The sequence below is a fragment of the Chanodichthys erythropterus genome, chromosome 10 (genome assembly GCF_024489055.1).
Source record: "Chanodichthys erythropterus isolate Z2021 chromosome 10, ASM2448905v1, whole genome shotgun sequence".
Lineage (NCBI taxonomy): Eukaryota > Metazoa > Chordata > Actinopteri > Cypriniformes > Xenocyprididae > Chanodichthys > Chanodichthys erythropterus.
The window spans coordinates 44,785,129-44,809,003 of record NC_090230.1 but is presented as its reverse complement, the minus strand read 5'-3'; the positions used below and the strand labels follow the sequence as shown (position 1 = coordinate 44,809,003).

Genomic DNA, 23,875 nt, shown 5'->3' with positions numbered 1-23,875 from the left:
AGATTCAAGTAAAAATTTGGGAATAGTTGTAATTTTCTGGATTCCTGCAGGTCTTCTAATGGGTCATTCGATCTTCATTTACATCATACACACACGCAAAAAAATCTCATTTAACAAAAAGGATAGATAACATGGCCATAAATTTGTTAAACAAATTGTTTAAACATAATGATAATTACAAAAGGTTCACTTTTTTTTTCTTAGATTGGGACTATAATGACAAGCATTATCATTAAACATGCAAGCACAGCGGGAACAGAATAACCTATTGTAACATGGGAGGTGTGCACTATATATCCATGTCTTGCTACAAATATGAGATGGAACCCTTCATTAAGGTAATTATGTGGTGTCTAATATTCTCTGATTGTTAAAGAGAAGAAAAGGCCCTGGCACTTATGTGGGGTTAATTAAGCTGAAGATAAGCATCGACTGTCAGGTTGTGATTTACACACACACACATATTCACACAAGCACACAAATCTACAGCAGTTAATTAGAGCTCATAAATGCTTCATAAGTCATGGTCGACAGATAACTGATGGGCATTAATGGAGTCCTTAGCGGGGGATTTAACCTTTAGTTGTTTAACACTGGTCAGAACACACACAAAGCAGACGAAGCGGAATGCCGGGGTCAAAGCCTTAATCTATAAAACACAAAGAGAAGCCAATTTAGCAGTGAAAGAGCAAGGGCAGAAAGGAGGCCTGTGAGCTAAATTGTATCTAAAGGAAGGCTGAGATAATTAAGGGGATATTATTTTCCCTTTAGTGTTATCAGCATGATTCTGTATATATTATTTGATATGTCGCTCTTTCTCTCATTTTGTCATGCACATACAGTCACTACAATACAGAAGACCAGATTTATGCTGCTGAATGAGTTTGACAAGCAAATTACTCAGATATCTGATACAGATGACCCTGAGTCTGAGTGGAGAAAAAGAGGAAAGTAAGGGAGATGTGAGAGGCAAAATAACAAAGACAAAAGGAGAAATAATTACTGAAGAAAAGAACAAAAGGAAAGAAAGGAATGGATGGATGGATGGATAGATGCAATTAAGAAAGAATGAATAATTCAAAAAATAAAGGGAAGAAAAGTTAGGAAGTAAGGATAGATAGAATAAGGTATAAATGATAAAATGAAACAAGGAAAGAAAGGGAGAATTAAAAAGGAAGGATGGAGTAATGAAGGAAAAAATATTTGAGGAGGGAAAGGAAGGATTAATGGGTATAATGAAAAAAGAAAGATGCAAGAAAGGAAAGGAAGTAAGGAAGAATAAAGAAAGGAAGGGTGGTGTAATGAAGGGAAAAAGTAATGTGGGAAAGAAGGATGGATGGACAAATGTAAAAAGAAAAAGATGCAAGGAAGGAAGAAAGGAAGGAATTAAGTAGAAAGGAATTAAAAAGGAAGGATGGAGTAATGAAGGAAAAAATATTTGAGGAGGGAAAGGAAGGATTAACGGTATAATGAAAAAAGGAAAGGAAGTAAGGAAGAATAAAGAAAGGAAGGGTGGTGTAATGAAGGGAAAAAGTAATGTGGGAAAGAAGGATGGATGGACAAATGTAAAAAGAAAAAGATGCAAGGAAGAAAGGAAGGAATTAAGTAGAAAAGGATAAATGAAGGAAGGAATGAAAGAGGATAAAAGAAAGAATTGAGTAATAAATGAGAAAAGAAATAAGGAGTGAAAGATGGATGGATGATGGATGGACAAATGTAATGACATAAGAAAAAGATGCAAGGAACGAAAGAATAAGGCAAAAAAGGAGGATAAAATGAAGGAATGAAAGAAAAGGAGGATTGAGTGTAATGAAGGGGAAAAAGTAATGAGGGAAAGAAGGATGGATGGACGAATGTAATAAAGTAAGAAAAAGACAACAGGAAGGAAGGAAGGAGAAAATAAGGATAAATCAAGGAAGGGATGAAAGAAAGGGATGATAAAAGAAATAAAGGATTGAGTAATGAAGGAGCAAAGAAGTAAGGAGATAATGAAGGATGGATGGACAAACAAATGTAATGTTAGAAAAAGATGCAAGGAAGGAAGGAATAAGGCAAAAAGGAGGATAAAATGAAAGAAGAAAAGAAGGATTGTGCAATGAAGGAGAAAAAGTTATGAGGGAAAGAAGGATGGATGGACAAACATAAAGTAAAAAAAGATGCAAGTACAGTAAGAAAGGAAGGAATTATGTAGAAAAGGATAAATGAAGGAGAGAATGAAAGGGAAGATAAAAGAGATAAATTATTGTGTAAAGGAGAAAAGAAGTAAGGAAGAAAAGATGGATGGATTGATTTAATGATGTAAGAAAAAGATGCAAAGAAGGAAGAAGGCAAAAAAGAGGATAGAATGAAGGGAGGAAAGAAAGGGTGGATAAAAAAAAGATAGGATGGTATAATGAAGGAGGAAAGAAGGATGGAAAGAATGCAAGGAAGAAAAAAAGATGATGATTGATGTACTGTAAGGAAGAAACAAAAGATGAAAGAAAGGAAAGTTAGAGACAATTTGACTACAAATTAGACAAACCTTGTTTAGCAAAATGCTGGTTAAAACTGTCAATGAATGAAATCAGATAAGAAACCCAGTCAGTGAATGAGAGCAGCACTGCTCCAGCTCCACTCCTCCTTCCCGCAATTACTGTACATCTTCAGTCCAGTGTTCTACAGCACTGATCTTTCAGAGACGGTTGCTCAATGTGTTCATCTGATGAGCTCGAGTCACTTCTGATTCCATTCAAGAGTCTCAGCTGAGCATCATTCAGCAGGTTGAATGATGAACTGCTGGGTTAAGTGTGTCCGCTAAACGGATACTACTCTTTATCAGCACATAGGAGCAACAAAATAAACATATACTATTGAAACAACACTGACTTTCTCTATTTACAACACACTCCTTCAATTCAACCAGAACATGCACAAGATATATGACCTCCATTTCCAAGTTTCCAAGTCAATCATCCTGCAGTGACCAACACTAGTCCTCATACCCTCCATTATCATCTTCAACATTCCTCTAGAACATTATATGAAAAACAAGAAGCAGGTTCTTCTGTTGTACACAAACACTAATCTTACCTTTGAAGCCATTTGCTTTACTCCTCCAGAAAATACTTCTGACTGCCACCATCCATGTCTTTCTCCATATCTGTGTTCTCCATCAATATATCCAGGGATAAAATCTATATCTGTATGTAATCTGTTAGAGAGGCTGAAGGATGGTGCTGTCACATTATACTGTTACATATAAAGGCACCAGCATGGCCATCAGATTTATCAATAAAATTAATCTCTCCACGTCAACTGCATATTTTGGCTCAAAAAAAGCAATTTTCACCACCACAACCTGAACATGAGAAACCAGACATGAGTCACAAACAGACTGATCACTCTTCACTTATTCAGATACCATCTCTTTCTCTCTCTCTTTCTCTCTCTCTCTCCCTCTCTCCTTGGGAATGAAATTGCCTTCTACTGTAGACTATAACCTATATCTTCACTGACTCTCTTTATTTAAGCCTATAGATCTAACAGCTGTGTAATTTGATGATGATAGAAAAATCACATGAAGTCTTCATAACTGTGACCTTGAGTGTATTTAATAAGGTCTGGATAAAATCCTGAATGATATCAGGTATAATGTATAGACAAGTGTAAATACAAATTTGGCTTCATTCAGAGTCATGAAGCTAAACAAAACATAATACTTACCCATTACATACAAAGTTTTTGGCATTCATTTCTATCAGGGGTCTTCAACAAGAGGTCAGTGAGCCCTTGGGGGGGTTCAGCACAGCACTGCAGGGAGTAAGAGTTGTTGTTTTTTTGTTTTTGTTTAATCACTATGAATGAAGCCAAATTTGTTTATACACTTGTCTATACTTTATACCTGATATCAAACTATGAGATGTTTTTGTCCAAAACTTTTTAATTATAGTCAAGGGCACAGTTATGAACACTGCAATTTTTCTATCATTATCAAATTATATGGCTGTTAGATCAATAGGCTCAAATAAGAAAAGAAAGTCAGTGAAAAGTAAACATTTTAATGCAATTGAAATTAAATGTAATGCACATATATGTTTTTGTACATTATTGCAGATAAATTAATACAGATTATAAAACTGAATCTTAAAATGCCATAAAATATTTTTTTTTATCACATACAAATTGAGTAATAAATATTTCTGAACCAGTTTTATTGGGTGTGCAATATGCACATCATAAAATTTGTAAAAACATTAAAATGGTACCATACAGTCTTGCTATCCAGGGATCACTTGGCCTGAAAAAGACGCCTGACCTAACCCTCACACAAACCTTTTTGCATTTTACATTTTTATTATGTAATATGTTTATGTATGTATGTGTGTTCAGGTTTTAACCTTGCGAGGACGTTTGGTCCTTTCAGTGTAGGCAAATCCTGACCCACACACTGTATGTTCTGTGAATTTATTCTCCATTTCACCTGTTCAAAAACCCCTCACCTCCCAACAGCACATTTTGGCTTACAGGTCAGACCTCCTTAAACTTATCCTTTCTCAGAGGAAATGTAGTAAGAACTGGATTGATAGTAAATCCATCCATCTGTAAACACAACCAGTTAAAAGTATCAGCTCTTCATTCCCATCAAACTGAACTACACAGCTTTTATTTTGTACCCAAAGATTATGTATTTTATGTTGTTAATGTTGAATACTTGTATAGTTGTGGTCATGATTACCCATTTCAATAAGTTGTTTTATTATATCATCATACTTGGATAATAACTTTCAATTCATTTGTAAGGATTTGGTTCTTGATCAATAACTGATCTTTCTTTGTTTTTAAAGCTTTGATTGTGATTTTTAGCTGATCTTTCTCTTCAGTGAGGCTGGTAATCTTGGTTAGTAGCTGGTCTCTCTCTTCAGTGAGGCTGGTAATCAATTCAATTCAATTCAATTCGCTTTATTAGCATGACATATTTAAGTACATATTGCCAAAGCATTGCATAAAGCAAAACAAAAAGAAATATACGAACAAGAACATATATAAAATGCATTCATATATATATTTATACACATATTAATAGTAATATAATATGGATGTGTTCACTCAGTACCTCTTAGTTTGTGGCAATTATAAATATATTGTGCTATTAAAGTGGAAGAAGGTCCTTCACCAAGTAATCTTTTCAGTTTGTCAGTTTCATGGAGTAACTGGAACTCCGGGATGATATGCTGTATTTGACAGTACAGTGACTCTCTTAAGGTTGTGTATTTATCACAGTGGAGGAGGAAGTGTGCCTCCGTCTCAACTGCCCCTGATCTGCATTCATTACAGACTCGATCTTCTTTGCCCTCTTTCTATGGCCAGCTGGTGGTCACTAAGTCTGTACTTGGTTAATAAATTCCTGTGTGTTGTATTTCTGACAGAGGTGAGATATTCAGCCAAACTGTATTCTCTGTTTAAACTGAGATAACACTGGAGACGACTTTGCTCTTTCGTTTGCTCTTTCCAGTGCTGCATGTATGCTTTTTTCTCTTTACTCATAATTTCTTTAATTCTTGCAGGGTTTTCTGGGGCAGTGATTTTGAACGCTTTGTTTGTCATTTCTGACACCATTGCACAAAGATGACTTTTCTTTTTGTCCCAAACCTTATGGCTGTAGTTACTCGCTGGACCCCAGACCTCACTTCCATATGAGGCAATGGGCAGTATCACAGTATCAAAAATCTTTGTCCAAATTCTGATTGGAATGTTTATTTTGAAAAATTTAGTTCGTATGGCATGCATTGCTCTGCTGGCTTTTATAAGTAATGTTTTAATAGCCAAATTGAAATTTCCAGTGGGTGTTAAAACCAAATCAAGATAATTATATTGTAAAGAGTGCTGAAGAGTGGTGTTGTTTACAGTAAATGCATGTTTATGTTCCAGATTTCTGGTTTTTTTCTGAAATATCATAATCTTAGTTTTCTGGATGTTGACTTCTAAGGCCCTGTCAGGGCAGTATTTAGTTAAAATGTCTAGGTGGTTCTGGAGACCTTCCGCCGTTTTAGATAGAATTAGTAAGTCCTCTGCATACAGTTAATATTTGACTTCTGTGTCAAATAGTTGTAGTCCTGGACTCTCTGATTGGTCCAGTAGATCTACCAATTCATTAATATAAATGTTAAATAAAGTTGGGCTGAGGCAGCAGCCTTGTCTGACCCCTCGCTCTTGGGAAAAATATTCTGTTCTCTGTTGACCTATTTTTACTGCACATTTATTTTGGTTATACATGTTTTTAATTAAGTCGTATATTTTGCCCCCAATACCACTTTGAATGATTTTATAAAACAATCCTTTATGCCAAATGGAGTCAAAAGCTTTCTTGAAATCTACAAAGCATGCAAATATTTTTCCTTCTTTCTTTTGGTGTACATGTTTGTTTATTAATGTGTGTAGTGTGTGAATATGATCAGTGGTTTGATGTTTAGGGAGGAAGCCAATTTGAGATTTGCTGATGACATTGTGCTGCTTTAAGAAAAATGAAATCCGAGAGTTAATTATAGAACAAAATACTTTTCCCAAATTACTGGTTACACAGATTCCTCTGTAGTTATTAGGGTATGTTTTGTCTCCACTTTTAAAGATGGGAGAAATGAGCCCTGTATTCCAGACCTCTGGAAAAACACCTGAACTCAGAATCAAGTTAAAGAGTTTGAGCAATGCATTCTGAAGTTCAGGAGAGCTGTTTTTTAGCATCTCATTTTTTATTTTGTCAGGGCCACAGGATTTATTAGATTTGAGAGATTTTAGTTTTCCACTAAGTTCTTGTTGGGTTATTGGATAATCTAGTGGATTTTGGTTGTTTTTGATGCATGACTCAAGAGCGTTCAATTTTTCAAGGACTTTTAATTGGTTGGGATTACTTAAAGGGTCAGTTTGATGGCTATAGAGGTTCTCGAAATAATCTTTCCAAATTTGACCATCTTGTATGGCTGGTTCTTGTGGCTTTGTGGTGTTCAAACTGTTCCACATGCTCCAGAACTGGCCCTGATCAATTGTGTTTTCAATCTTTTGAGGCGTGTTGTTATAATAATCCAGTTTCTTCTGTCTCAGTGTGTTTTTGTATTGTTTCAGAAGTTCTGAGTGTTTTAAGCGCAACTCAGTGTTAACTGGATCTTTGTGTTTTTGATTTGAAATGAATCGTAGCTCTTGTTTAATTGTTTTACAGTCATGGTCAAACCATTTTTCAGAAGGTTTTTGTTTAGTGCTTTTTTTTGTGTTTACATGGTGTCATTTTATTTAAATGAGCTTTTTTACTATATTTTCAAAACTGTCATTAATATGTTTAATTGCTAAGTCAATTCAATTGATCTCTCTCTTCAGTGAGGCTTGTAATCTTGGTTAGTAGTTGATCTCTCTCTTCAGTGAGGCTGGTAATCTTGGTTAGTAGCTGATCTCTCTCTTCAGTAAGGCTGGTAATCTTGGTTAGTACCTGGTCTCTCTCTTCAGTGAGGCTGGTAATCTTGGTTAGTACCTGGTCTCTCTCTTCAGTGAGGCTGGTAATCTTGGTTAGTAGCTGATCTCTCTCTTCAGTGAGGCTGGTAATCTTGGTTAGTAGCTGATCTCTCTCTTCAGTGAGGCTGGTAATCTTGGTTAGTAGCTGATCTCTCTCTTCAGTAAGGCTGGTAATCTTGGTTAGTAGTTGATCTCTCTCTTCAGTAAGGCTGGTAATCTTGGTTAGTACCTGGTCTCTCTCTTCAGTGAGGCTGGTAATCGTAGTTAGTAGCTGGTCTCTCTCTTCAGTAAGGCTGGTAAACTTGGTTAGTAGCTGGTCTCTCTCTTCAGTGAGGCTGGTAATCTTGGTTAGTAGCTGATCTCTCTCTTCAGTAAGGCTGTTAATCTTGGTTAGTAGTTGATCTCTCTCTTCAGTAAGGCTGGTAATCTTGGTTAGTACCTGGTCTCTCTCTTCAGTGAGGCTGGTAATCGTAGTTAGTAGCTGGTCTCTCTCTTCAGTAAGGCTGGTAAACTTGGTTAGTAGCTGGTCTCTCTCTTCAGTGAGGCTGGTAATCGTAGTTAGTAGCTGATCTCTCTCTTTAGTAAGGCTGGTAATCTTGGTTAGTAGCTGATCTCTCTCTTCAGTGAGGCTGGTAATCTTGGTTAGTAGTTGATCTCTCTCTTCAGTGAGGCTGGTAATCTTGGTTAGTAGCTGGTCTCTCTCTTCAGTGAGGCTGGTAATCTTGGTTAGTAGTTGATCTCTCTCTTCAGTGATGCTGGTAATCTTGGTTAGTAGCTGGTCTCTCTCTTCAGTGAGACTGGTAATCTTGGTTAGTAGCTGATCTCTCTCTTCTGTGAGGCTGGTAATCTTGGTTAGTAGTTGATCTCTCTCTTCAGTAAGGCTGGTAATCTTGGTTAGTAGCTGGTCTCTCTCTTCAGTGAGACTGGTAATCGTGGTTAGTAGCTGATCTCTCTCTTCAGTAAGGCTGGTAATCTTGGTTAGTACCTGGTCTCTCTCTTCAGTGAGGCTGGTAATCTTGGTTAGTACCTGGTCTCTCTCTTCAGTGAGGCTGGTAATCTTGGTTAGTAGCTGATCTCTCTCTTCAGTGAGGCTGGTAATCTTGGTTAGTAGCTGATCTCTCTCTTCAGTAAGGCTGGTAATCTTGGTTAGTACCTGGTCTCTCTCTTCAGTGAGGCTGGTAATCTTGGTTAGTACCTGGTCTCTCTCTTCAGTGAGGCTGGTAATCTTGGTTAGTAGCTGATCTCTCTCTTCAGTGAGGCTGGTGATCTTGGTTAGTAGCTGATCTCTCTCTTCAGTAAGGCTGGTAATCTTGGTTAGTACCTGGTCTCTCTCTTCAGTGAGGCTGGTAATCGTAGTTAGTAGCTGGTCTCTCTCTTCAGTAAGGCTGGTAAACTTGGTTAGTAGCTGGTCTCTCTCTTCAGTGAGGCTGGTAATCGTAGTTAGTAGCTGATCTCTCTCTTTAGTAAGGCTGGTAATCTTGGTTAGTAGCTGATCTCTCTCTTCAGTGAGGCTGGTAATCTTGGTTAGTAGTTGGTCTCTCTCTTCAGTGAGACTGGTAATCGTGGTTAGTAGCTGATCTCTCTCTTCAGTGAGGCTGGTAATCTTGGTTAGTAGCTGATCTCTCTCTTCTGTGAGGCTGGTAATCTTGGTTAGTAGTTGATCTCTCTCTTCAGTAAGGCTGGTAATCTTGGTTAGTAGCTGATCTCTCTCTTCAGTGAGGCTGGTAATCTTGGTTAGTAGTTGATCTCTCTCTTCAGTGAGGCTGGTAATCTTGGTTAGTAGCTGGTCTCTCTCTTCAGTGAGGCTGGTAATCTTGGTTAGTAGTTGATCTCTCTCTTCAGTGAGGCTGGTAATCTTGGTTAGTAGCTGGTCTCTCTTCAGTGAGACTGGTAATCGTGGTTAGTAGCTGATCTCTCTCTTCAGTGAGGCTGGTAATCTTGGTTAGTAGCTGATCTCTCTCTTCAGTAAGGCTGGTAATCTTGGTTAGTAGCTGGTCTCTCTCTTCAGTGAGGCTGGTAATCGTAGTTAGTAGCTGATCTCTCTCTTCAGTAAGGCTGGTAATCTTGGTTAGTAGCTGGTCTCTCTCTTCAGTGAGACTGGTAATCGTGGTTAGTAGCTGATCTCTCTCTTCAGTAAGGCTGGTAATCTTGGTTAGTACCTGGTCTCTCTCTTCAGTGAGGCTGGTAATCTTGGTTAGTACCTGGTCTCTCTCTTCAGTGAGGCTGGTAATCTTGGTTAGTAGCTGATCTCTCTCTTCAGTGAGGCTGGTAATCTTGGTTAGTAGCTGGTCTCTCTCTTCAGTAAGGCTGGTAAACTTGGTTAGTAGCTGGTCTCTCTCTTCAGTGAGGCTGGTAATCTTGGTTAGTAGCTGATCTCTCTCTTCAGTAAGGCTGGTAATCTTGGTTAGTAGTTGATCTCTCTCTTCAGTAAGGCTGGTAATCTTGGTTAGTACCTGGTCTCTCTCTTCAGTGAGGCTGGTAATCGTAGTTAGTAGCTGGTCTCTCTCTTCAGTAAGGCTGGTAAACTTGGTTAGTAGCTGGTCTCTCTCTTCAGTGAGGCTGGTAATCGTAGTTAGTAGCTGATCTCTCTCTTCAGTGAGGCTGGTAATCTTGGTTAGTAGCTGATCTCTCTCTTCAGTGAGGCTGGTAATCTTGGTTAGTAGTTGATCTCTCTCTTCAGTGAGGCTGGTAATCTTGGTTAGTAGCTGGTCTCTCTCTTCAGTGAGGCTGGTAATCTTGGTTAGTAGTTGATCTCTCTCTTCAGTGAGGCTGGTAATCTTGGTTAGTAGCTGGTCTCTCTCTTCAGTAAGGCTGGTAATCTTGGTTAGTAGCTGATCTCTCTCTTCAGTGAGGCTGGTAATCTTGGTTAGTAGTTGATCTCTCTCTTCAGTGAGGCTGGTAATTTTGGTTAGTAGCTGATCTCTCTCTTCAGTAAGGCTGGTAAACTTGGTTAGTAGCTGGTCTCTCTCTTCAGTGAGGCTGGTAATCTTGGTTAGTAGCTGATCTCTCTATTCAGTGAGGCTGGTAATCTTGGTTAGTAGTTGATCTCTCTCTTCAGTAAGGCTGGTAAACTTGGTTAGTAGCTGATCTCTCTCTTCTGTGAGGCTGATAATCTTGGTTAGTAGTTGATCTCTCTCTTCAGTGAGGCTGGTAATCTTGGTTAGTAGCTGGTCTCTCTTCAGTGAGACTGGTAATCGTGGTTAGTAGCTGATCTCTCTCTTCAGTGAGGCTGGTAATCTTGGTTAGTAGCTGATCTCTCTCTTCAGTAAGGCTGGTAATCTTGGTTAGTAGCTGATCTCTCTCTTCAGTAAGGCTGGTAATCTTGGTTAGTAGTTGATCTCTCTTCTGTGAGGCTGGTAATCTTGGTTAGTAGCTAATGTCTCTCTTCATTGAGGCTGGTAATCTTGGTTAGTAGCTGATCTCTCTCTTCAGTGAGGCTGGTAATCTTGGTTAGTAGCTGATCTCTCTCTTCTGTGAGGCTGGTAATCTTGGTTAGTAGTTGATCTCTCTCTTCAGTAAGGCTGGTAATCTTGGTTAGTAGCTGATCTCTCTCTTCAGTGAGGCTGGTAATCTTGGTTAGTAGTTGATCTCTCTCTTCAGTGAGGCTGGTAATTTTGGTTAGTAGCTGATCTCTCTCTTCAGTAAGGCTGGTAAACTTGGTTAGTAGCTGGTCTCTCTCTTCAGTGAGGCTGGTAATCGTAGTTAGTAGCTGATCTCTCTCTTCAGTAAGGCTGGTAATCTTGGTTAGTAGTTGATCTCTCTCTTCAGTAAGGCTGGTAATCTTGGTTAGTAGCTGATCTCTCTCTTCAGTAACGCTGGTAATCTTGGTTAGTAGTTGATCTCTCTCTTCTGTGAGGCTGGTAATCTTGGTAAGTAGTTGATCTCTCTCTTCAGTAAGGCTGGTAATCGTGGTTAGTAGCTGATCTCTCTCTTCGGTGAGGCTGGTAATCGTGGTTAGTAGCTGATCTCTCTCTTCTGTGAAGCTGGTAATCGTGGTTAGTAGCTGATCTCTCTCTTCAGTAAGGCTGGTAATCTTGGTTAGTAGTTGATCTCTCTCTTCAGTAAGGCTGGTAATCTTGGTTAGTAGCTGATCTCTCTCTTCAGTAAGGCTGGTAATCTTGGTTAGTAGTTGATCTCTCTCTTCAGTGAGGCTGGTAATCTTGGTAAGTAGTTGATCTCTCTCTTCAGTAAGGCTGGTAATCTTGGTTAGTAGCTGATCTCTCTCTTCAGTGAGGCTGGTAATCGTGGTTAGTAGCTGATCTCTCTCTTCAGTGAGGCTGGTAATCGTGGTTAGTAGCTGATCTCTCTCTTCTGTGAAGCTGGTAATCGTGGTTAGTAGCTGATCTCTCTCTTCAGTAAGGCTGGGAATTTTGGTTAGTAGCTGGTGTCTCTTTTCAGTGAGGCTGGTAATCTTGGTTAGTAGCTGGTGTCTCTCTTCAGTAAGGCTGGTAATCTTGGTTAGTAGTTGATCTCTCTCTTCAGTGATGCTGGTAATCGTGGTTAGTAGCTGATCTCTCTCTTCTGTGAAGCTGGTAATCGTGGTTAGTAGCTGATCTCTCTCTTCAGTGATGCTGGTAATCGTGGTTAGTAGCTGATCTCTCTCTTCTGTGAAGCTGGTAATCGTGGTTAGTAGCTGATCTCTCTCTTCAGTAAGGCTGGTAATCTTGGTTAGTAGTTGATCTCTCTCTTCATTAAGGCTGGTAATCTTGGTTAGTAGCTGATCTCTCTCTTCACTAAGGCTGGTAATCTTGGTTAGTAGTTGATCTCTCTCTTCAGTAAGGCTGGTAATCTTGGTTAGTAGTTGATCTCTCTCTTCAGTAAGGCTGGTAATCTTGGTTAGTAGCTGATCTCTCTCTTCAGTGAGGCTGGTAATCGTGGTTAGTAGCTGATCTCTCTCTTCAGTGAGGCTGGTAATCGTGGTTAGTAGCTGATCTCTCTCTTCTGTGAAGCTGGTAATCGTGGTTAGTAGCTGATCTCTCTCTTCAGTAAGGCTGGGAATTTTGGTTAGTAGCTGGTGTCTCTTTTCAGTGAGGCTGGTAATCTTGGTTAGTAGCTGGTGTCTCTCTTCAGTAAGGCTGGTAATCTTGGTTAGTAGTTGATCTCTCTCTTCAGTGATGCTGGTAATCGTGGTTAGTAGCTGATCTCTCTCTTCAGTGAGGCTGGTAATCTTGGTTAGTAGCTGGTTTCACTCTTTTGTAAGGCTGGTAATCTTGGTTAGCTGATCTCTCTCTTCTGTGAGGCTGGTAATCTTGGTTAGTAGCTGGTGTCTCTCTTCAGTGAGGCTGGTAATCTTGGTTAGTAGCTGATCTCTCTCTTCAGTAAGGCTGGTAATCTTGGTTAGTAGCTGATCTCTCTCTTCAGTAAAGCTGGTAATCTTGGTTAGTAGCTGATCTCTGTCTTCAGTGAGGCTGGTAATCTTGGTTCGTAGCTGGTTTCTCTCTTTTGTGAGGCTGGTAATCTTGGTTAGTAGCTGATCTCTCTCTTCAGTGAGGCTGGTAATCTTGGTTAGTAGCTGATCTCTCTCTTCTGTGAGGCTGGTAATCTTGGTTAGTAGCTGATCTTTCTCTTCAGTAAGGCTGGTAATCTTGGTTAGTAGTTGATCTCTCTCTTCTGTGAGGCTGGTAATCTTGGTTAGTAGCTGATCTCTCTCTTCAGTAAGGCTGGTAATCTTGGTTAGTAGCTGATCTCTCTCTTCAGTAAGGCTGGTAATCTTGGTTAGTAGCTGATCTCTGTCTTCAGTGAGGCTGGTAATCTTGGTTCGTAGCTGGTTTCTCTCTTTTGTGAGGCTGGTAATCTTGGTTAGTAGCTGATCTCTGTCTTCAGTGAGGCTGGTAATCTTGGTTCGTAGCTGGTTTCTCTCTTTTGTGAGGCTGGTAATCTTGGTTAGTAGCTGATCTCTCTCTTCAGTGAGGCTGGTAAACTTGGTTAGTAGCTGAGCTCTCTCTTCTGTGAGGCTGATAATCTTGGTTAGTAGTTGATCTCTCTTCTGTGAGGCTGGTAATCTTGGTTAGTAGCTAATGTCTCTCTTCATTGAGGCTGGTAATCTTGGTTAGTAGCTGATCTCTGTCTTCAGTGAGGCTGGTAATCTTGGTTAGTAGCTGATCTCTGTCTTCAGTGAGGCTGGTAATCTTGGTTAGTAGTTGATCTCTCTCTTCAGTGAGGCTGGTAATCTTGGTTAGTAGCTGATCTCTCTCTCTTCAGTAAGGCTGGTAATCTTGGTTAGTAGCTGATCTCTGTCTTCAGTGAGGCTGGTAATCTTGGTTCGTAGCTGGTTTCTCTCTTTTGTGAGGCTGGTAATCTTGGTTAGTAGCTGATCTCTCTATTCAGTGAGGCTGGTAATCTTGGTTAGTAGCTGATCTCTCTCTTCAGTGAGGCTGGTAATGATGTTTAGTAGCAGCACTATGACTGCAGTCAGCAGAAGAACACACATCAGCAGCACACACACTGGAGCGGCTCTGGAGCTTCTGATCTTTACATGATCACTTCCTGAACACCACAGATATGAAAATAAATGAATATGTTGACTGTTGTTTTCATTACAGAAATGAATGTGATCACCTGTATTCTGCAGTGGTTGGTGTGTGTTTGTCTCTGTCCTGATGTCATGATCTCTCATACTGTCACAGATACTTAGAATCATCTCCACTCTCTCTCTGTCCATGTCCTGAAGCTCAGTCCTGCTCACACACTCATAAATGACCTCAGACATCTCTAGACTTTTATAGTCTGAAATTATAATACTGAATGTTGCGTTTAGTTCGGCTGCTCTGCGTGTCTCTGCTGTCTCGTTTTGCTTTTAACAACATATATTTAAACACAAGGAACTGACATAAGAGAAATGTAGTGAAGTCAAACTATTAGTCAGACTATTGTGAGAGGTGAAACGTTACTTAGATGAATGAAATGTTTCTGATGACGACCTGACAGACAAGATAAATATGGCATCAAGTTATAAGTGGTACAGAAGATGTTAAAGTGAATAAAGTGAACACTGAAGAACTTCAGATACTGTGGTGGAGAACAAAAGTGTGTATATATTTCACTTAGATTGTCTTAAGGAAAGAAAGACCTTTATGTCTGTTTGTAAGTTACAGCATAAACAAGTATGTGATTTAATGGTTTGTTTTATTGGTTTTCTCACAGACCCACTGAAAATGATCATTACATGGATAATCAGCCCATCCTGGTGAATAAGTTAGTATACAGTTCTCTCCTTTATCTCCATTTTGACCTCCAGATTTCCAGAATCTGAAAGTACAGATCAGCATTAGATGTTCAGTTCTGCTTTTTGTGTGATATGATACTGACTGTGAGAATGTCAGCGTCTGTGACAAAGAAGTACAGAAGATCCAAATGCGAGTAAACACAGGTTTATTGACAGATGTTCCACAGAACAATAAACAAGAGAACATAGGCAGGCGAGAAACCGAAGGTGGTGGGCTGGGTGACGCAGGGCTGCAATGGGTACCAGAGACTGAGGAATAATCCAACCCAGAAAACAGGGCAAACCACAAACAGTCCAGAGAATCCAAAATCCTGGAAAACACACAGGAAGGGAGGGAACACACCCCAGGACAGCCTGCAACGATCTGACAAACACAACACGTTGGCACACACATTAAATAGAACGCTGAAACAAGACACAGCTGACACAGATCACAATCAGTCATAAACAAGGTAACGCCCACGCTAATACGCACGCACACACTCAAACAACCACACAAGGGCGAGTCAGTGAACCCATGAACCGTGACAGAGAATCATTATTAGATAAAATCAGTTCAATTCAGTGATTTCTCACCCAGAGGTCATGCTGGTGCCATCAACCCATTTCCATCTGCCCTCCACATCACTGTCAGTCAGACCAATCCAGACTGCAGCACCATCAGACATTTTCTTAACAGAGAAGAACAATTATATTGTAGTCCAAACTTCAGTTGACTTCACACACACATACTTTCACATCCATCCGAAGCAAGTACACACACACACCACTGCTCATGAGCACCTTCACCACAGGGACAAGCAAGCTGCCCTCAAAGAGCCAGAGCACAAAGCACAAGATGAAATGGTCGAGAGCTCTCTTAAAAGGCTGGACATTAGAATCACGCACACACATACACATCAGCTGTGTAGTTGTGATTCCTGTGTGTATTGTGTTGAGATATTTCTGCTCTCACTGTGTGAACAACATTCAAACAGTAAAGAATTAAAATGGCATAGCTCTCAATTTACCAAGATTTCACTGCTTGTGAGAATAAGGGGGAAAAAGTGATAAGCAAAAGAATAAAAGAAACAGAGAAATCCATCTTGCTGTCTTATCTAGTCTCTCAAGGGCTAAAGCGAGGGCATTCTGTCATCTTTCTTCTAAGCCGGCCCAGGATGCATTTCCCAACCCAGCATCCTGCAAAGGAAGAAAGAAAAACAGGCATTGTATTTAATTAGATGTGCCGCATACTAACTGCTTCAATGACGTGTTTAATGTGAGATGTGGAGGAGCCTGGAGGGGACGTTAGCACATGAAACACTTCTTCTCATTCCCTTGTTTCGCCCCAAACTCTGATTAAATATCTGATACCCACTGAGACTCTTGCCTCCATCTCTTTCTTTCTTTCTCTACCCACTTCATCTTTGTCTGGGAGCTCAAGCATCACAGTGATGCTCAGTGTAAAATAAGAAAGACAGAAGTCAAAACCACACAGTTTGGGATGCTCGATATGTCCAGGCTATTTCCCATTTGTCTGTGGACAAACTGGCTGGGATAATTAACTTGATGCTCTGGCTCTTCACCCTTACCCATTCCCAAAGGAGTCTGACAGAGGGCATCCAGTCCTGCTGTTGGTCCAGATGGTTGGGGCAAAAATATGTGAGTGTTCCTGACAAGAATGTGGCAAGCATGCATGAATGGATTAAAGGACATTGCTACATTCCATTACTGTACAACTGCTCAGCAAATGTGTCTTAAAGGGATACTTCACCCAAAAATCACCCTCATGTCGTTTCAAACCTGACAAAATCAGATAATTTTTTTTTTGTTTGTTTTGTTTTGTTTCATTCAGTGGAAGTCAATGGTCACCAAAACTGTTTAGTTACCAACATTTTTCAAAATATTTTGTGTTCAGCAGAAGAAAGAAAGGCATAAAGGTTTTCAAGACAAGAGGGTGGATTATCCCTTTAAGATCTGACCACATCCTTTCTCCACATCCTTGATCTCCATCAATATATAAAATCCATATCTGTATGTAAATCTGTTAGAGAGGCTAAAGGACGGTGCTGTCACATTATACTGTTACATATAAAGGTACCAGCATGTCCATCAGATTTATCGCTAAAATGAATCTCAGCACGTTAAGTGCATATTTTGGCTCAAAAAAGCAATTTTAACCACCTCAACCTGAACATGAGAAACCAGACATGAGTCACAAACAGACCATCTCTCTCTCTCTCTCCCTCTCTCCTTGGGAATGAAACTGTCTTCTACTGTAGCCCTCATAACCTATATCTCCACTGACTCTCTTAACTTATTTGAGCCTATTGATCTAACAGCTGTGTAATTTGATGATGATAGAAAAATTGCAGGAAGTCTTCATAACTGTGCCCTTGAGTGTAATTAATATGGTTAAAAGAAGAGAAATGTTTCAGTGGCTTATTTTTCATTTAATGGAAGTCAGTGGTCCCCAAAACAGCTTGGTTACCAAAATTCTTCAGAATATTTTATTTTGTGTTCCACAGAAGAAATAAAGTCATAAAGGTTTGGAAGACATGAGGGTGGATTATCCCTTTAAGATCAGACAAAAACAAACTAAAAAATAATCACTTTATTTAATAATATACTTTAAAGAGGGAAAGGGTTTGAGTCGTTCATGGCACTACTGTAGCTCACTCACTCTTCCAGCCTATGAGGCCTACAATGAGTTGTTAATGAGTTGTTAATATGTAAATGTGCAGTCAAGTATTCAAAATGTACTCATGGTTGGGGTTAGAAGGGATACAGCTATACGGCCAGATTGTCCTACCAGGGCTTACTGGGCATACACATATATTGCGTCATGTTCGTCATGCTGAACAACAATTAATTACTGTATTTGCATTATTGTAAGGATAGGTATAGGGTTGGGGTAGGTGTAGACGTAAATAACAAAATCTGATAAGCAGCAAATTTAAAGGTGCCCTAGAATCAGAATTTGAATTTTCCTCGGCATAGTTGAATAACAAGAGTTCAGTAAATGGAAAAGACATACAGTGAGTTTCAAACCCCATTGTTTCCTCCTTCTTATGTAAATCTCATTTGTTTAAAAGACTTCCGGAAAACACTCGGATCTCAACATAACACCGACTGTTACGTAACAGTCGGGATCATTAATATGTATGACCCCAATATTTGCATAATGCCAGCCCATTCGACGCATTAGACAAGGAAAGGCAGTATTAACGGCTGGATCTGTGCACAGACAAGGTAAGCAAGCAAGAACAACAGCGAAAAATGGCAGATGGAGCAATAATAACTGACATGATCCATGACATCATGATATTTTGAGTGATATTTGTAAATTGTCTTTCTAAATGTTTCATTAGCATGTTGCTAATATACTGTTAAATGAGGTTAAAGTTACCATCGTTTCTTACTGTATTCACGGAGACGAGAGTCGTTGCTATTTTCATTTTTAAACACTTGCAGTCTGTATAATGCATAAACACAACTTCATTCTTTATAAATCTCTCCAACAGTGTGTAATGTTAGCTTTAGCCCGTTAGCCACAGAGCATAGCCTCAAACTAACACAGAATCAAATGTAACCATCTAAATAAATACTTTACTCACATAATTCGAAGCATGCATGCAGCATGCATGACGAACATCTTGTAAAGATCCATTAGAGGGTTATATTAGCTGTGTGAACTGTGTTTATGCGATGTATATATAGTCGAGAGCTCGTGTGGCAGAGGAAGCGCATCTCTTAAAGGGGCCATGCTGAAAAAATTAGTGCATAGTTAATGATGCCCCAAAATAGGCAGTTAAAAAAATTAATTTAAAAAAATCTATGGGGTATTTTGAGCTGAAACTTCACAGACACATTCAGGGGACACCTAGGACTTATATTACATCTTGTAAAAAAACAATCTAGGGCACCTTTAATTTATTGTTATTTTTTGGCAAGATTTTGCATCACTTCCGGCCGTAGCTGTATCCCTTCTAGCCACAACCTGTACTCACTTGTCTGACACAAGTGTGCTGCACAAGTTCTGAAAAGTGAAGCCAAAACATTTGGATCGCCCCCAGGTGGCTGGATGCAGTATAGCCCATAAATCCCGCCCTCTCCATGTAACCGAATGGGACGTAAGACAAACTAAACAATCAAATTACAAATAATTCAAATAATTACTAATAATTTTTTCCAAAGATACTTTCTGTCATTTTATGTTGTTTTTATGTAAATTCAAGTTTTCATTTTTTAAATAAGTTTGGGTTTAGTTAGTTATTTGATGCTATAAAAACAGTGGTTTGACGTCATGATTGACTGCTGAGATTGACAGCTTCTCTAACCGAAGTAGCCACTGAGGCACCAACAGACTTTTTTCGGGATTTTCGGGAGGAGATTACAGCTTAAATTTTTATTTCTACAATTCCATAACTGTTTATTTCACACTCAATGAGTTGTTCTGCAGTAAACTGTACTAACCAATCCTGTAGGAGTGTGGGTGGGGCTCCACTTCATGCTCACTACTGCGTAGACTCGAGTTCCGAGTTCACTACTGGGCAGATTCAGGCTCCAAGATGTCAGCGCCATATTTGGACACTGGTGGCTTCATTTTTAAAATGGTAGAGAGTGGAGGTGTGTCATCCATCTTTTTTTACAAATTTTTTTTTACATCCATCTATGTCTATGTTCTGACATCAGACATTTGCAGAAGCATGGAACGAGTCATTTTTGCAGCCCAGTTTCAATAAACAGCCCTTTTGGATGTGGAGGAACTTTTGAGTTCTGATATATACAGTACAATTCCATAACGCAATGAACTTCTATCTCAAAAGATCAAGGAAAATATGATATGACCCCTTTAGAGCGAAAAATGCAGTGAAAGCCTTTTCATGTATCCTATTTGCCCATCATGTTCTGGCTTTCAGTGACTTTTTACGCTATGATTTGTGAGCTATACTGAAAATGATTATATGCAGACACCTGAAAAGCAGCTTCTCTAATCATACAGATAGAAGAAAAAGTAGCAGTAGAGAGAGAGGCAGCACTTTGAGCAGTGGTATTAAAGAGTACTTTGAGGACAGCTCTGACAAACTGCCTACACTGATAAACGGTGTTCTCTGCAGTGTCATCCTCAAGTGAGCTTCCAAGCCTTTTAAGATTGCGAAAAATATACCATGCTGTAATTCTGCCTCTGCTTTTCTCCTTTCATCCCCCCATCTCCCTCGTTCATACACAACATGACATACGCAAACACATGTACATGTGTGATGCATTACATACAGTGCACAGAGCAGCACATACATTTCAGTTTGGCCAGATTAAGTAACAAGCCTATAGGGATTATTCGCAGATTATGATGCCATTATGATGTCAACCACTGTGTTCATTCGTTATAGAGATTAATCCCATTATGCTGCATTTTCCTTTCATGGAAACTCTAGATTCTTTCATTTGTAAATTGCCAGTCCTCTCCAAACTGGACAAAGAAAAAAAATCAATATACCACAAACTGCATATCAGTTTAATCTTAAATATCGGTATCTCATCCAAAGAAATCGATTTGGGATTTGTGCCCGACCCCATATATCAGATAAACCTCTTATCAGTGGGAGTGACAGTAATGGTCCGACCAATCACTGACCTCAGATAATCTGATTACCAGTTACTTCAGAAATAGTATAACATCACTTGCTGTCACTCCCACAGTCACATTACATTTCTTTGGAACAACAATGAACAGGATGCATCACCACACTCTTAATGTGTTTATATATATAGGGGTGTAATGGTACATGTATTTGTCCTGAACCGTACGGTATGGACGTCACGGTTTGATTCGTACAATTGGACGACGAATACAGTCAGTCACAGGCGATTCACACTCCAATCAAGAAAGGGGGGGGTACGCACAGTAACGCAACACTGTTTGCGCAACCGCCACAACAGTTGGAAAAAAGTGCAGAAGAAGAAAAACAAACTATCTGTAATATCTTAACCAGTGTTTCAACCGCAGAAAGACATTATATTTCAAATATGAATTGGAGTAAGATTTTAATAATTAGATTTAGAAGTTAATGCAAAACCTGCCTTACGTGCAATTTACATGTTTTTGTTTTATTTGAGTGTTGATTATTATATCTAAAAATGAATAGCAACTGAATTTAATAGTTTGGGCTCTGTTGTTAATTGTACGCTTTAATATTATAGTCATGTGCAAGAAAGGGCTCCCTATAAATAGTTTACAGCATTAGCTGAGATAGATTTTTTTGTCCTTAAAAATATTAATTATAATTAAATTTATTTAAAGAGACACAATGTGTTCAATAAACCACTGTTTAATAAACAAATTTTATGTTTAGTTTCTCCCCCCTGCTGTAATGAACCCGTACCGAACCGTGACTTCAATACCAAGGTACAGTGGGTACGGAAAGTATTCAGACCCCCTTAAATTTTTCACTCTTTGTTATATTGCAGCCATTTAAGTTTAAGTTTAAGTTCAGTTTTTTTCCTCATTAATGTACACACAGCACCCCATATTAACAGAAAAACACAGGACCATGTGATATTTCAGTTTTTCTTTTTTAATAAATCTGCAAAAATGTCAACAATTCTAAGTATTCAGACCCTTTGCTGTGACACTCATATATTTAACTCAGGCGCTGTCCATTTCTTCTGATCATCCTTGAGATGGTTCTACACCTTCATTTGAGTCCAGCTGTGTTTGATTATACTGATTGGACTTAATTAGGAAAGCCACACACCTGTCTATATAAGACCTTACAGCTCACAGTGCATGTCAGAGCAAATGAGAATCATGAGGTCAAAGGAACTGCCTGAAGAGCTCAGATACAGAATTGTGGCAAGGCACAGATCTGGCCAAGGTTACAAAAAAATGTCTGCTGCACTTAAGGTTCCTAAGAGCACAGTGGCCTCCATAATCCTTAAATGGAAGACGTTTGGGACGACCAGAACCCTTCCTAGAGCTGGCCGTCTGAGCTATCGGGGGAGAAGAGCCTTGGTGAGAGAGGTAAAGAAGAACCCAAAGATCACTGTGGCTGAGCTCCAGAGATGCAGTCAGGAGATGGGAGAAAGTTGTAAAAATTCAATGTATGTACCGAACCGTCATGTTTACACCCCTAATAAATAAATAAATATATATATATATATATATATTTATACTGCACACACTACAACCAACACATGCTCACTGTCTCAACACTGGATCATGCTCTCAGAAGCCACACACGTCCCCTCCAGATGTTATGGTCCCTGTCAACAGTATAAATGTAATATGTGTGGAATATCAGGCAGAGAGAGGGGGGGGGGGGAAGAAAAAGAGAGGGGTCGTCCGCACCACAGGCACCTGTAATTAACACACAGTTGAGAACAGAATCTACAGCTTCACCTCTGAGTGGAACAGAGCATGAGTGGTTCATTATCAGCTAATTAATAAAGCCACTGGTTAGCATGTTCAAGTCCCAGAGAGGCGTTCAAACTGTGTCACATCCAATTTATTTTTCCAATAGGACAACCCTGCAGAGCGGGAAACAGGAGACTACAAAGGATATATATTAACTCACACAGCATACCTTCAATCTGCCATACCTACAGTATAAATTCAGCCAAATGCCTCTCGGCGCAGTAAATCTATAAAATCCTCACACATTTTCTTCTAAATCAATGGTGAGAGGTTTTATTCTTCGTTATTTCAGCTCAAGGCCTGTCTCTTTTGATTTATTGCCTGTTATTACAGAGCACACGCACATGTTCGGCGGTTTAAATAAACTTTTCAGTTAGAGGGCTGATTGCACAGAGCATATGGACCCTGTCACCACCTACCGTTTACAAACGCCAGTCTTCTCACAGGCTTTTACACTTTTATAGTTAGTCTACCTGTGCGTAAGCCTTGTTTAAACCTTGTTGACATCATATTTTATGTGAGGAGAGTGTGAAAAATAATGATTAATAAATTAATGAATGCAGAAATATCTTCTGAATTAAATAAACACAAGTTATCTTCTATTGCACCCCGGCTGACCTGTTTAACTCTTTCCCTGGCATAGATGGAATTTCCCATAATTTATGAGACGCTTCCCCGCAATTGACAGAATTTTCCGGCTTTCCGTGTTCCAGGTAGGGGGTGCTATTACGCATCTTCTGGAAGAGTAGAGAATTTCTGGATCAAAACACAGGCAAAAAAAAAAGCAGAAACAAGCAAAAAAAATATTTTTGATGTGATTTTCTCAGGTTTTTGTTCAAAATGTAGCTTTTTTTAATGAAACTTACCCACATTCAAGTATTGATAAAAAAGACCAGTTAAAACCGTCTTATTGAGCAGTATGAGGTGTATTTTAGGAATTTTCATGCATGTTTCAGTAGTTCACCCTTCATGGCTTTGGTAGCGAAATTGGTTAAGCCAAAAATGGAAATTCAGACATCATCCTATCATTTATTTACCGTTATGTCATTCCAACACTATCTTATGACCAATTCATACATGTTTTATGAGGCGGCTAATTGGTACGAATTCGTACAACCCGGGTGTGTCTCATACGTCCTGAAAAGTGAAGCTGCGGGCTCTTTGATCACCCCCTGGAGGCTGAATGCAGTACAGGTCATAAACCCCGCCCTCTCAATGCAGTTGAATGAGACTTCAATAAAATCTGCTTCAAATAAAACTTTCTGAAAGATGGTTTTGGTCATTTAAGGTAGTTGTTATCATGCTGATATATATTCAATTGTTCGTTTTTGTGATGATTTAGATTTTAGCTAGCAATTTGATACTATAAAAACGGGGCGTGTCGTCATGATTCGAAGTTGATTGACATCTTGTCTGAGGACTGTCGGAGCTTCGAGGGGAGATTGAAGATGTATTAAATAACTATTCATTTTCGATTTCTTTGTTATTTAACACCAACAAAATGAGTTGTTCAGCAGTAAACTGTACTAACCGACCTACAGGATCTGATGGATCACTGAACTTTTTTCTGTAACATTAAAAAACCCATTTTGGCTTCAGTTCAATACAATGGAAGGAAGCGGCGTCACGTTGTCCATTTTTTTTACAGTCTATGGTACATCCTCACTTGGGTCGTGACTGCGATTTGTCTAGACCCTAGAGACGGGTAGGTTTAGGGGTGGGGTTAGGGGTAGGTCATTCGTATATATTCATACGAATTGGGCAACTCATAAAATAGG

At 39.3% G+C, this 23,875-nt stretch overlaps 1 protein-coding gene across 1 annotated transcript; it reads right to left on the bottom strand.

Moving 5' to 3' along the window:
• Nucleotides 1–7,318: 7,318 nt before the first annotated feature.
• Nucleotides 7,319–19,264, bottom strand: LOC137028355 (centromere-associated protein E-like). The gene is made up of 7 exons (XM_067397115.1): nt 19,157–19,264; nt 15,469–15,568; nt 15,278–15,350; nt 12,666–13,430; nt 10,851–12,551; nt 9,636–10,455; nt 7,319–9,352 (listed from the first exon to the last, which is right to left on the bottom strand). The coding sequence occupies exons 1-7, from the start codon at nt 19,262–19,264 to the stop codon at nt 7,319–7,321; spliced, it is 5,601 nt and encodes a 1,866-aa protein (XP_067253216.1).
• Nucleotides 19,265–23,875: the final 4,611 nt, after the last annotated feature.

Excerpts from the sequence above, each read along its gene's own strand:
- LOC137028355 (XM_067397115.1), bottom strand. The coding sequence starts at position 19,264 with ATGGCGCTGACATCTTGGAGCCTGAATCTGCCCAGTAGTGAACTCGGA. Across the intron at positions 13,431-15,277 it reads GGCACCAGCATGACCTCTGG|CCTCACAGAAGAGAGAGCTC; the intron begins GTGAGAAATCAC and ends CAAGATTATCAG. Across the intron at positions 10,456-10,850 it reads CTCAATGAAGAGAGACATTA|CCTCACTGAAGAGAGAGACC; the intron begins GCTACTAACCAA and ends CAAGATTACCAG.